This window comes from Suncus etruscus, chromosome 4 (genome assembly GCF_024139225.1).
Source record: "Suncus etruscus isolate mSunEtr1 chromosome 4, mSunEtr1.pri.cur, whole genome shotgun sequence".
Lineage (NCBI taxonomy): Eukaryota > Metazoa > Chordata > Mammalia > Eulipotyphla > Soricidae > Suncus > Suncus etruscus.
Window position 1 is genome coordinate 74,914,778 of NC_064851.1, and position 13,533 is coordinate 74,928,310.

Below are 13,533 nucleotides of genomic sequence, written 5' to 3' on the forward strand. Positions count from 1 at the left end.
AGGTTGCTCTGGTTCACATGAACATATCAACTGATCCCAAAACACCCCTAGTCTTGTCTGAGTCCCAGATTGGTCCAGGAACTGCCAAGAACTGGCCTCTGGTTGCCACAGAGAAAACATAGGTGCCCCCTGGGAATCTGTGAGCTCCAATCCTAGTCATTTCATGGTTCTACCCAAATCTGGGGCACAAGAGCCCCTAAATTCCTACAATTTTACCTATTTGATTACAGTATCAAAAATAGCACTGCATGACTTGCAAAAACAATCACAACCTTCTATCACAGGATGCTCCTTAGGTCTGCTTGAACTTGGCATTTAAAGGTTGGACTTGACTCCCTCATCTCAATCAAAAGTCCAGCCTGCAATTTCCAAAGCCAGTCAAATAGCTTTTTTAACAAAGAGGATCTAGAGCCAAGAGCGTAAAATGGGAAAAAAAAATCTCTAAGAAATAGTGTTTGGAACATTAGATAGAAATTAACCCAAAAGAGGTTAAGACTCAGATGTAAAATGTTCTATGATATTGGCAAGAGGATGCATTCAGCACCACAGTTAAGGCAAACAAAAATAAATAATAAATAGAATTACATCAAACTTCTAGGAACATCAAGCTTCTAGGAAAGAAACTATAGCTGAAATTAAAAAAAAAATCCAGCGAGTAAGAGAAATATCCATGTACTATACATATGATAAAATTAAAATACAAGTTATGTATAAATACACAAATTAGTAATAAAGAAACAGCAATCAGAAACTAGGGAGAATACATTTCAACAATGACATACAGAGACAGCCCAACAGGAATACGAAAGATGACTTTCATCACTGTTTATCAGGGAAATGGAAATTAGAGCCATGAAATAATCCTGAGATCAGTTAAAATGGCCTGTATTGTAAAGGGCAAAATAATGAGAATTAGAGAAAAAAAAGTCCTTATTCACTGTTGATAGAAATGTACTCTTGGTTTAGTCTCTGAAAACAGTATGGAACCTCTTTAAAAAGTTAAAAACAGAACTACTTTGTGATTCAGAAATCCCACTCCTACGTATCTATCACAAGAATACAAAACACCAATTTGAGAAGATATATGCATACCCATGTTCACTGCAGTGCTATTTATAATAACCAAGATCTGAGAACAATCCAAGTATCCCCAGTAGATGAATAAATAAAGAAGTATGTGTCCCTGAACATTTGTCATAGTGACTCGATTTAGGCCTCAGTTGAATGAACATTGACTATCCAACCCTGAACCTTGGATCTCAACCTAGGGACTAGCACAGCTTTCTGCACCAGACTAGTAATCAAACTTCCACCAGGAGAAGCCTTAATGCTACCTTGTCACCGACTTGCTCCAGGGCAGGTTCTTATGACATCCTGACCACCAGGAAACAGCAACAACTTGCTTTAAGGGCATGTTTTCCTGCCTTATCACCTAATGGTGAGATGAAATCAGAAGAAGCTCCATGACACCCAGGCTTCAACATATGATCTGTACAAAAATCAAGTTCTTTATTTACAGAAACCTGACTGCAACAAACATGATTGAGTAGAACTTTTCATGGGACCATGAAAACCTTGGGTTTGGACAATTAGTATGTCCAGAGCCTGTAGTCAGTCTTATGACAGGTTGCTTCAGGGGTAGAGACACCCTGTTTTTTAAGGCCAAGAGTATTTCCTTTCTAATTTCCTCAACGTTTGATGTGCCTATGCAAAATCAAACAAACAAACAAAAAAGCCTGCCATACACACACCCTTTAAACACATTTTTATTTGGGGGCCAGAGTAAGAGCACAGCAGTAGGGCCAAGAGAACATGAAATTGAATAAAGACTCTTCCATGAATGTCGCTGGGACAATTGGATAACCACATGTAAGAAATTAAAACTGAGTCCATGTCTCATACCTTACACACAAAAAAATCAACTCAAAGTGGATTAAAGACCTTGAGATGAGACTGAATCTATAAAGTACACTTAAAAAAACATAGCCAGAACAGTCCAAGGCTTAGACTTCAAAGGAGTCTTTAATTATATGATGCCAGTAGTAAAGGCTAAAGAATCAAATCTGAACAAATGGGACATCAGACTAAAAAGGTTTTGTACAGCAAAGAAATACAGGCTAAAATTAAAAGAAAATGGGAGAAGTTCTCTGCTATTAGCTCTTCCCTTTCCCTCTTTCTTAACCTACTATTTCTAAAATTAAGAGATTATTTTGTCTTTGTTCATTAGGTACCTTACATTTTCTTCCACACTTTTTCTCTTTTCTTTTTTTCTTTTTTTGGTTTTTCGGGCCACACCCGTTTGATGCTCAGGGGTTACGCCTGGCTAAGTGCTCAGAAATTGCCCCTGGCTTGGGGGGACCATATGGGACAACGGGGGATCAAATCGTGGTCCTTCCTTGGCTAGTGCTTGCAAGGCAGACACCTTACCTCTAGCACCACCTCGCCGGCCCCCTCTTTTCTTTTTTGACTTCCTATCAAAATTGACTTGTAATTTGTCTTCATGTTCATTAATATCCCACAGCAATTCTACAAATGAGTGAGATTATTCTATGTCTATTTCTTTTCCTGACTCATTTCGCTCAGCAAAATAATCTAAATGTCCACACATATTTAAGCAAACTTCATGACTTCATTTTTTCTTACAGCTACATTAATATTTCATTGTGAGATATATCACAGTTTCTTCAGATATTCCTCTATTGATGAATATCAATTGTTTTCATATTCAGGTTTTGTTTGGATTGTTTTCATATTCAGGTTATTGTAAATAGTGCTGTGATAAACATAGGAGATCACAGAGATCTTTATATTGTGTTTTTGTGTTCCTAGGGTTTATCCCTAAAAATGATATTGCTGCAACATATGGAAGCTAAAAATCCATGAAGAAATATCCATATTGTTTTCTGGGGCTGGACTAGACAGCATTCCCAACAGCAGTGAATGAGTGTCCCTTTCACCCCACATCCATGCCAGCAGTAGTTGTTCTTGTTCTTTGTGATGTGTGCCAGTCTCTGTGGTATGAGATGATACCTCCTTGTTTTGATTTTCATCTCCCGGATGATTAGTGATGTGGAGCATTTTCTCATGTGCCTTTTGGCCATCTGTATTTCTTTTTAGAGGAAATGTCTGTTCATTTCTTCTCATTATTTTGATGGGGTTAGATGTATTTTTCTTGCTAAGTTCTATCAGTACCTTGTATATCTTAAGATATTAATCACTTAATAGTTTCTCCATTCAATGGCAAGCCTTTGTATCCTAGACACTGTTTTCTTTGAAGAGAAGCTTCTCAATTTAATGTAGTTCCATTTGTTTATCTTTGTTTCCACTTACTTACACAGTAGTGTTTCATCTTTGAAAATGTCATAAACTGTTTTTCCTATGTTTTCTCTATGTATCTTATGGTTTCAGGACTGATATCAAGATATTTAACACATTTTGATTTGACCTTTGTGCATGGTGTTAAAGAGAAGTCTGAGTTCATCTTTTGCATGTAGTTGACCAGTTATCCCTACATCATTTGTTGAATAGTCTTTTCTTGTTCCATTTCATATTTCTTGCCTCCTTATCCAAGATTAACTGATTGTATGTTTGGGGGTTATTCTCAGAATACTCAAGTCTATTCCATTGATCTATGGTCTATTATATTCCAATATCATATTGTTTTAATAACTACTGCTTTAAAGTATAGTTTAAAGTTGGGGGAAATGATGTATCCTATTCTAAGATTTTAAGCTTAGACTCTGGTTCAATGTGATGTCATTTGCTTGGGCTTTGGTTAAAGGACCTGGCTTCTCCTCATTCTAATTCCTTTAGTGGTGGCTTTCCTTGATTTTTCATTTTGTATATAACATGAGAATCAAAATATTTGGGCTGAATTCTCTAACTTTGCATTAAAATTTACTGGGGTATGGGCTGATTATTCTAGCCTTGCTTTAAAAGTTTCTGAAGAGCTTTCAAATAGTTCTGAAAGACCAGTAAAGCCAAGTATCAGAAAGACTTTTCTCATGATCATATGAAGTCAAGCCAAAAGCCTTGAAGTTGGTGTTCTGCTACTCCCTACTGGCACTAGGCCAGTAAAATGTCAGGCTGTTTTAACTGATGATATTGGCTTACAAAGCAAATCAAATATTGAAATGGCCCAAACAGAAGGCAGGTCTATAGGATTCTCACCCACCCTCCACCTCAGCCTTTTACAGTGTATGGAACAAACCTGCCTCCCTCACAGGGATAGTTCTTAGAGAAATTAGTAATAATACACACAAAAATGAATTCTCCCCATTAGGAAAATAATCAAATTTTAAACTGTCAGGGTAAAATACGTGTAATCTGGCAATCTCCTACCTTATATGGAGAACAAGCTGCCTGCCAGAATTACTGTTTTTATTGAGTACAGAGATCATGCCAGCTGGGGCAGTAAGGACAAATCTCGGGGTAAAACAAAGTTGTAAAAAAATAAATACAAAGCAACCAGTGATGATCTTTGTTTTGGGTGAAACCAAGTTGTAGACAGATACAAAGAAACCAGGGATGATCTTTGTTTTAAGTAAAATAAGGTATGATAGCCTCCCATCTTCTTTTTTCACAAGGGTTGCTTTAGCTATTTGTTGATGTTTACTGTTCCAAATGAATTTCAGTGGAGTTTGATCCACTCCTCTGCCCACTTTAACTGGTTTAATATTTTCTACCCCATAGTGTTACTGGCACCTCTACCACAATTTGTTTTCCTTTTGGCAATCACTAATTTGGCAATCACAAATGTGGGAAGTTACCAAAAACAAGGTCAAGATAAATGCAGCCAAGAAGTTATCTAAAACTTCTAATCAGAATAAAAGATGTGATTACTGTCAAAGAAAAATAAATTTTCTCAGTTTAATGTAGTCCCATTTATTTATCTCTGTTTCCACTTGTTTAGAAAGTGTTGTTTCTTCCTGGAAGATGCCTTTAGCCTCATTGTCATAGAGAAGTTTCTGTACCTCAAAGGAAAGAGTGACTAGGATATAAAGGCCAGCCATGGATGGGAGAAACAATTCACCCAATACCCATCTGATAAATGCTACTATCTAAGATGTATCTTGTACTGGCAGAACTGAACAAGAACAAAAGTCTAGCCCCATCAAAAGTGCAGTGGTACAGCAGTAAGGCGTATGCCTTGTGTGTGACTAACCTAGGATGGACCATGGTTTGATCCTCAGACGTCCCATGTGGTCCCCCAAGCCAGGAGCAATTTCTGAGTGCATAGCAAGGAGTAACCCCTGAGCGTCACTGGGTGTGGCCCCCCAAAAAATATGGGAGAAGGAGCTGAAAAGATAGCACAGCGGCAGGGTGTTTGCCTTGCACGCAGCTGACTTGAACAGATGGTGGTGGTTTGAATCCCGGCATCCCATATGGTCCTCCGTGCCTGCCAGGAGCGATTTCTGAGCACAGAGCCAGGAGTAACCCCTGAGAACTGCTAGGTGTGGCCCAAAAACAAATAAACAAAAAACAAAAGTGGGGAGAAGTGTACAAACACTTCCTCAAAGAAGAAACACAGATGGCCAAAAGGCACATGAAAAAAATGTTTTACATCACTAGTCATCAGGGTGATACAAATCAAAACAACAATGAGGTATCATTTCATACTACAGCAACTGGCACATATCACAAAGAACCAGAATAAGTAGTACTGCTGGCATGAATGTGGGGAAAAAGAAACTCTCATTCACTACTGGTGGGAATGCTGTCTAGTCAGACTTTCTGAAAAACAATATGGATAGTCATCAAAAATTGTAAATTTAGCTTCCTCATGATCTAGCAATTCCACTCTTAGGGATATACCCTAGGAACACAAAATATAAAAATACTCTCTGCACTCCCATGTTCACTGCAGTACTATTTATAATCTGGAAACAACCCAGATGCCTGACAACAGGAAGAGGGTGGGGGAGGAGGGAAATGGAGGATTCTACTGGTAGGAAAGTTGCACTGGTGAAGAAGGAGTGTACATTTTATGAGTAAAACCCAAGTACAAACATTTTGTAACCATATACTTAAATTTAAAAAAGTACTAAAAATAACAACAACATGTTTCTTCAGAAGTTAACTTACCATCACTTTTCCCATCCTGTTGCGGATAGGAGTTGTAGAACATTCCCTTCCCATCATGGGTCCAGGCCATACAGCTGAACTTGACTCTTTCAAGCACATCTGGAAGCTCTTTGGCACCTTCAACTTTCATGAACTTGATTGTCACCCAGTCTGAGCCACTGGCACTTAGACCATAAGCAAAATATTCACCATCTTCACTGAAAGCATAGCCTATGGGATATATGGGGAAAAAAATCACAGAATGAACTAGAGCATGCAGTTCCTTGCCTTGCTCACTGCTTCTCTGTTGTCTGATAAATATAATCTTCTCTCTCAAATAAAAGCAAAACATAGCAGCAGAGGAACAGGAAGCTGGCAATGAGAAACTCAGGGGTTAAGGGCAGCCTTTGACCTCAGTAACTTTCCTAGACTGTCTAGATTCTTCATCTGTAAAATAAAGTGTTTGATCATCTGATTGGCAATATGGGATGCTGGGGTTTGAGCCACCATCCTTCTGCATGTAAGGCAAATGCCTTACCTCCATGCTATCTCTCCGGCCCCATGCTTCCACTTTTTAATTTCAATATTCCAAAAGGCTGTACAGTTCAAAGCAGGACTTTTTTGTGATTTTTAGCATACTTTATAATCTAATAGTAAGTCAGGTTAGGGGAAATGTCAAGGAGGGAAGAAATAAGAAGAAAACTACTGCTTTAGGAATAACAAGTGACTAAAGATACCACAAAACTAGAGTCATTAGGTGATTTCTGGAATGCACTCCAAACTATTTAAAATCACACTACATCCTCATTTTCTCCATACTGTTAGCACTCAAGGACTAATATCTATATCATCTTTCAGCCACCAGACCAAGTAAATAAGTCTCAGTCACAAGACTAAGTCTGAGAATTCGTAATAAAGGTTAATAAAATAAAAATTCCTAAAGTAAAAAAGGGGGAAAAATTGTACAGATTGTTATAGCACACCCTTTTTTTTGTTTTGTTTTGGTCACACCCAGTGATGCTCAGAGGTTACTCCTGGCTATGCACTCAGAAACTGCTCCTGGCTTGGGGACACTGGGGAACCGCAGTCCGTCCTAGGTTATCATGTGCAAGGTCAATGCCCTACCACTTGCGCCACCCTCCAGCCCCACATCCAATTCTTTTATCAGTTTTGGAGTCAACAGTGTTCAGAGGCTACAGTCAGCTTCTTGCTCCTGGGCTGTTCCAGGCAGTACCTGGGGGACTAGATATGGTATCAGAGATGGAATCAGCACCTTCTACATGCAAAACATGTTTTCAGAGCACTGAGCTATCTCTTTGGCCTTTGCCACTAATTCTTTAATGCCATGACAGATGGAAAGATCTAACCACTACTGGAATACTTACTGACATATATTTACTAATTTATATTGGTTTTTCTAATTTTTTTCTGTTTTGTTTTTTGGGCCACACCTGATGGTGCTCAGAGCTTACTCCTGATAGGGCTCAGGGGATCATAGCGGTGCCAGGAGTAAAACCAGATCAACTCTATTGCAAGGCACATGTCTTACCTGGTGTACTAATTCTCTGGACCAAATATAAAATTGTGCAATAGAATTTGATACAGGGGAAAGGGATTGTTGAAAATTATTCTAAGGAAAAAATTTGAACATTTTCATGAAATTTCTATTAATGGAAATAATAGTAATTTAATAATCTTAAAATCTTAAAATTTTAGCTACGCCTACTTAAAGTCTCCATAATATATTCAGGGTTAGATGGTCATTGGAGAGAAGATAACTCACTTTGTACTTTCATAACTTACCACTTGTATAGCTGAAGCTTTTCTATTCTTTATGTAAAATTAGGATATTTTCAGGAAAATTTCAGTTAAACATTTTAGTAAAAATGTTTAAAAGGGGTTGGACAGATAGCACAATGGATAATGTAAATACCTATTTTCTTCTGATTTTGTTTTAATAGATGGAACATTTACTATATAGTTTTAATTTCTTATCAGATGATCAAGTTTTTCTAATTAGAGCTAGCTCACAAGACTAGAATAAAAAACTGATTTTTTGTTTTGTTTTGTTTTTGGACCACACATGGTGACACTCAGGGGTTACTCCTGGCTATGCGCTCAGAAATCACTCCTGGCTTGGGAAACCATATAGGATGCTGGGGGTTTGAACCACAGTCTGTCCTAGGCTAGCATGGGCAAGGCAGACACCTTACCACTTGCGCCACTGCTCCAGCCCCAAGAAATGGTGATTTTTACTTCCAAATCCCAGAAACTGGGAAGTTAATTTGGGTCCAAAGTGAATGATGCTCCAGTTATGTTTCAAGCCATCAGAAGAACATGCAACTTTTATGTTCTAAAAATACCATGCAATGTGAGCTTCCCTGCCACCATGGAGATATTTACTCATCAGAACAATCCCTGGGATGTTCCCCAGGGAAAGACTGTGAGGAAAGACTGCTGCCGAACCCCAGGTTCTTACCTCGCAGTGCCACTGTGCCATCATCAGAGAGCGTGTTGGGGTCTAGGAACACTCGGGCTTCCCCCTCTAAGGAATCCTGTACATAAAGTACTCGTTGATTCTGCAAACCTGTGTTATAAAAATAAAAATACCTGGAGGACAAAGAAGGTCTTTATTTAGTTGTACAGCTTTTGATTTGTAGTAAAGCCAAGCATATAAAACTAAATATACAGAAACAAGAAAAAGAAAAACAGCATACAAAGTTTTAACTGCAAACAGGCCCAGCCAGTGGGAGCAGACCTGCTGCTTGGAATTGCTTTAGAAGTCAAATCATACTAGTTCTGCATACTATATCAATATTAACACTAACACTATTTTTCACAGAAATATGTTAAGTTGTGATAAGTATATTAATATCCTTGTTAACATTTTAAAAAGTAAATAGCTAGAGAATGTACATAGACATACACAGTGGGATGTTGATTTCGTTCTCTTCAAAAATGCCAAAAATAATATTTGTTTTTAATTGTTGTGGGTCATACCCAGTATTACTAGAAAGTAGAAGCCACCAGGTTGCTCCCAGGGAAGTAATTAAGGGGTCTTGTGGTGCCTGAGATTGAACTCAGGGCCCTTTCAATCATATCATATGACTTATGTGGCAAGCGTGATTATATGTCTGAATAATAAACTAAATTATATAGACATATATAACAAAAACAAACTATAGTAACTTTTTATTTTTAATAAAGAGTAGATTTTATCAAATGAAATGCTTCTTTAGCTTGCTTACTAAGATCAAGGTCTAAGATCAGGGTCTGTAAAGTCCTGCCAGACTGTACATTTCTTGGGTTTTCTGGATCATGCAGACTCTGCTACTAGCATTCAGCTCTGTGGCAATTGTACTACAGCAACTAGAGTTAGTCAGAATGAAAAGATTCCATCTGCAGTTCACTTACAAAAGCAGGTGGTAGGCAGCATTTGGCATTCAGAAAGCACTTTCCTGATCACAGCATAGGGAGTATGTAAAAAATTAATTTTCTTTTTTCCTCCCTCCCTCCTTCCCTCCCTTCCTTTCTTTCTTTTCATTGTTTCTGGGCTAGGGAGTATCTAAGAAATTCATTCATTCTTTCTTTTTTTTCTTTCTCTCCTCCTTCTCTCTCTCCCTTTCTTTCTTTGCAACACCTAGAGATGCTCAGGGTTTACTCCTGCTTCTACACTCAAGGATCACTCCTCACAGGCTCAAGGGACCAACCATATGTGGGAGGCAGAGACTGAACTCAGGTCAGTCATGTGGAAGGCAAATACCCTACCCACTATACGATCTCTCCTGTCTTAGAAATTCAAAAGTAAAGCTGGGCTGGTGGCAGTGAAACTTAGGAAAGAACCAGGAAATAATCATAGTGGGAGAAAAAAGCAGAATAAGAGGGCTAATTAAGCAGAGTATCTTGGCCCATTTCCATTCTTGGAAGAAACGCTTACAACAAAAATTCTCAAGCAGTGTAAGCCAAAGATAATTAATCCTGTTGGCAAACAAACCTTTCTTGCTATCTATTAATCCTATATATCTCTCAATTTATTAACCATAAGAGAATAAGAATATCCAATAATCTAGTGTTCTTCCTAGGACAAAACTCTACTACTTTTCTTAATTCTTAAGAAATTTGAGCAGCTTCTAATAGTCAAAAAAGTATCATCTATCATTAAAATTAAGCATAGAAATAAATTTGTTTCGAATTCTTTTAAAAATTACATTACTGAGAATTTATCTTTACTCATTTTAGAAATATTCAGAGTAGCAAAGAAACAGAAAAATTATAAATAAAAGCAACCTCACATACCGCTTTCCTTTCTTGAAATGGCAACTGTACTTGGGGTAGTCATAGAGCTCAGTCATTCTCTCTTTATATAAACCTCTGATAGGACACTGCTCAAGAAATGGCACAGTAATCTTGTTCTGGGCCTCCACGAAAGCCTGAAGAAAACATTGTAATGGACAAAACATATCAGACATGAAATTTCCCTCTTGGAATGTTATCACAGTTACACTGATCAGCAAAAGCTTATTTTTCCCTAAACAATAAGCAATGGCAACTTACTTCAAATTCACAGTTATTAGCTTAGCTTTACTGACCTGAGACTCAAAAATGCTAAAAGGCTGTTCAACAGCATACCACTAGGAAGTGACAGAAACAATTTTCCTGCTCTTAACATGCTCTTGTGACTCTGATCAGGCACAGTCTTTAAGTCTCATTCACACATCATGCAACTTAGACAGCTGCCAGCTCTTCTCCCTCCCCATGGTCCCAAGCTGTTAGAGTTAAAGTTTCAAAATTACTGGTACGGGACGCAAGAACATCAGTTTTGTTTATGACTCAACTTTCTAATACATATTCCATGGTAAACTTCAGAGAATTCTGTAAAAAATGAAAACCAAGAAATATATTTAAAAATTAAAAAATGGGAAGCCCTGAATAAGAATCTCAACAATGGTTTCTAAGAAGACAGATTACATGAAGTGTAAGAGATGGCCTTTAAAAAATCAGGTAAGTGCAAAAGAGATACGAGTAGGAGTGAGAAGAAGGGGCATGTGTAGGGACCAAGATCTGTCCTGGTAATGAGAAGTGTGAACCAGGTTCAAGTGGGGAAAAATGAAAGTTGTGTGATCTGGTTACTTTTCTGTTTGTTTTTTTTTTTTTCTTTGTATTTTGGGCCACACCCTGTAATGCTCAGAAGTTAACCCTGACTCTCCATTCAGGAATTACTTCTAGCAGTGCTGAGGAATCATATGAGGTGCAAGGTATAGAACCCAGGTTGGCAGCTTGCAAATTCTACCCACTGTACTATCTTTCCTGCCCCTTCTTCTGTTGCTTTTAGGAGAGGAACTGGGGTAATATATCCAGCTGTGCCCAGGGCTTATTCCTGGCTCTAGGTTCACGGGTCCATATGTATGGCTGGGATTACACCCAGGTAGACCAAATGCCAGGCAAAAACCTTCACAACTGTACAATCTCTCCAGTCACATACTTTGAGGAGTTCAGACTCATATTGCTCAGGGGTTATTCCTAGGCCAATATGAGGCTGACCATATGCAAAGCAAGCACACTCATCTTGTTTATCTTTTAAAAAGTGTACCCTGGGCTGGAGTGGTGGCTCAAGCGGTAAGGTGTCTGTCTTTCCCATGCTAGCCTAGGATGGATGCAGTTCAATCCCCTGATGTCCCATATGATCCCCAAGCCAGGAATAATTTCTGAGCACATAACCAGGAGTAACCCCTGAGTGTCACCAGGTGTGGCCCAAAAACAAAAAAAAAAAAAAGTGTACCCTAACATAGGTAAAGAGGAGACAAGAAGGGAACAAAGGGAGGAATAGAGAGCACAAGAAGTTGGAGTAGTGGCTCATTGAGAGACACAGCCAAGTGGTCTCTCTAATTAGTTGCAAAGCCACTGGGCTAGGTAAGACGGAGGAAAAGGCTATTTCTGCCTGCCAGGTACAGACTTGACTTTCCCACAAGGGTATCACCAGCACATCATAGACTATAAAAGGCCCCATCCAGAAATCCCAGCAATTTGACTGACCAGGTCCATTTCCTAGGATTCAGGAGGGCAGCCTGAAAACTTTTCCCTCATCCTGATCTATGTTTAAAGGAGATACATGCCTCAGCTGTTCTCATAGAACAATCATAGCAGCTATGAAAGAATCAGTCTCCTGCTCAAAAAGGTATAGTATTTCTTTTTCTGGTAAAAAACAAAATACATTGGTTTTTCTTGTTTAAATGCCCTTAAAACCACACCAGCAGGCATAATAAAGCTATTGAAGAATTCTAGGATGATCCATCCAAATTTGGCACCTCCCATCCACAAATGTTAGCCTTTGACTTTAAATACAGTAATACTTAAAGACTGCCCGCAATTTTCCAGCTCAACCAGACAAAAAGTAAGTGTTCAAATTCCTAAAATGTCTCAAATGGCTTTAAGTGGTTTTTTTTTTTTCTCTTTTTGGGTCACACCCACTGATACTCGGGGATACTCCTGGCTCTATACTCAGGAATTATTCTTAGTGGTGTTTGAGAATCATATGAGATGCCAGGTTGGCCACACACACAAGGCAAACAAACTCCTTTCCTGCTGTAAGGCCCCTCAAATGTTTTCTAACACACAGCATTCTAAACCTAAAAAAATCCATTTTTTGAAGGGCAGGGAAGGCACAGATCCAGCAATGTCCAAGGCTTACTTCTTGACTCTGCCAGAAATCACTATTAGCAATGCTTAAGAGATTGAGAGACTGAACCAGGGTTAGCAACAAGTAAGGCCAGTGCCTTAACACCTCTACCATTAAAATCAAATCTGTTTTTTTAAATGAAGGGAGAATGGCAAACTTTCTGTAAAGGGGCTTTGTGAATTTTAGAGTTCCATCAAATGTCTAAATATTTCTCATATTTTAACCTGGAAAAGATCTACTTGCCCATTTTATGTATTTAATTGTCTTGGCTTCTTGGTCTGAAAATTAGGACAGACTGTGGGAAAGAGAAAGCATGAGTAAGAATAAAGAAAATATGGGGGGCCGGGCGGTGGCGCTAAAGGTAAGGTGCGCCTGCCTTGCTTGTGCTAGCCTTGGACGGACCGCGGTTCGATCCCCCGGTGTCCCATATGGTCCCCCAAGCCAGGAGCGACTTCTGAGTGCATAGCCAGGAGTAACCCCTGAGCGTTACCGGGTGTGGCCCAAAAACCAAAAAAAAAAAAAAAAAAAAAAAGAAAATATGGGAGGAGGAATCAGATGATAAAGAAGCAGGGTGAAATGAATGGAGCCACTTTCTTCCTCCTCGAAGAGTTTTTTCATCCACCTTCCCTCAATGCTAGAAAAACAACTGAAGATTGAGAGTTCATTCAAAATGCTGCCACTGAGCCTCTACAGAGGACCAACAGCTTTGCTTTGACAGCTTCCAATGAATGGAAAGACATTTCCCTAGCAAACAACCATGCACAAGTAAGAGAGCCTATGCCTAGCTTTCTAAT

The 13,533-nt window shown here is 38.8% G+C and overlaps 1 protein-coding gene across 1 annotated transcript in view; it reads right to left on the reverse strand.

Moving 5' to 3' along the window:
* Nucleotides 1-13,533, reverse strand: part of PREP (prolyl endopeptidase) — a 129,416-nt gene that overhangs the window by 96,236 nt on the left and 19,647 nt on the right. Inside the window, exons 3-5 of the mRNA XM_049771175.1 lie at nucleotides 10,360-10,493; nucleotides 8,543-8,673; nucleotides 6,085-6,294 (exon numbers count right to left, since the gene is read on the reverse strand). Coding sequence (XP_049627132.1) covers nucleotides 6,085-6,294; nucleotides 8,543-8,673; nucleotides 10,360-10,493 — 475 coding nt within the window. The remainder of the gene's footprint in view (nucleotides 1-6,084; nucleotides 6,295-8,542; nucleotides 8,674-10,359; nucleotides 10,494-13,533) is intronic.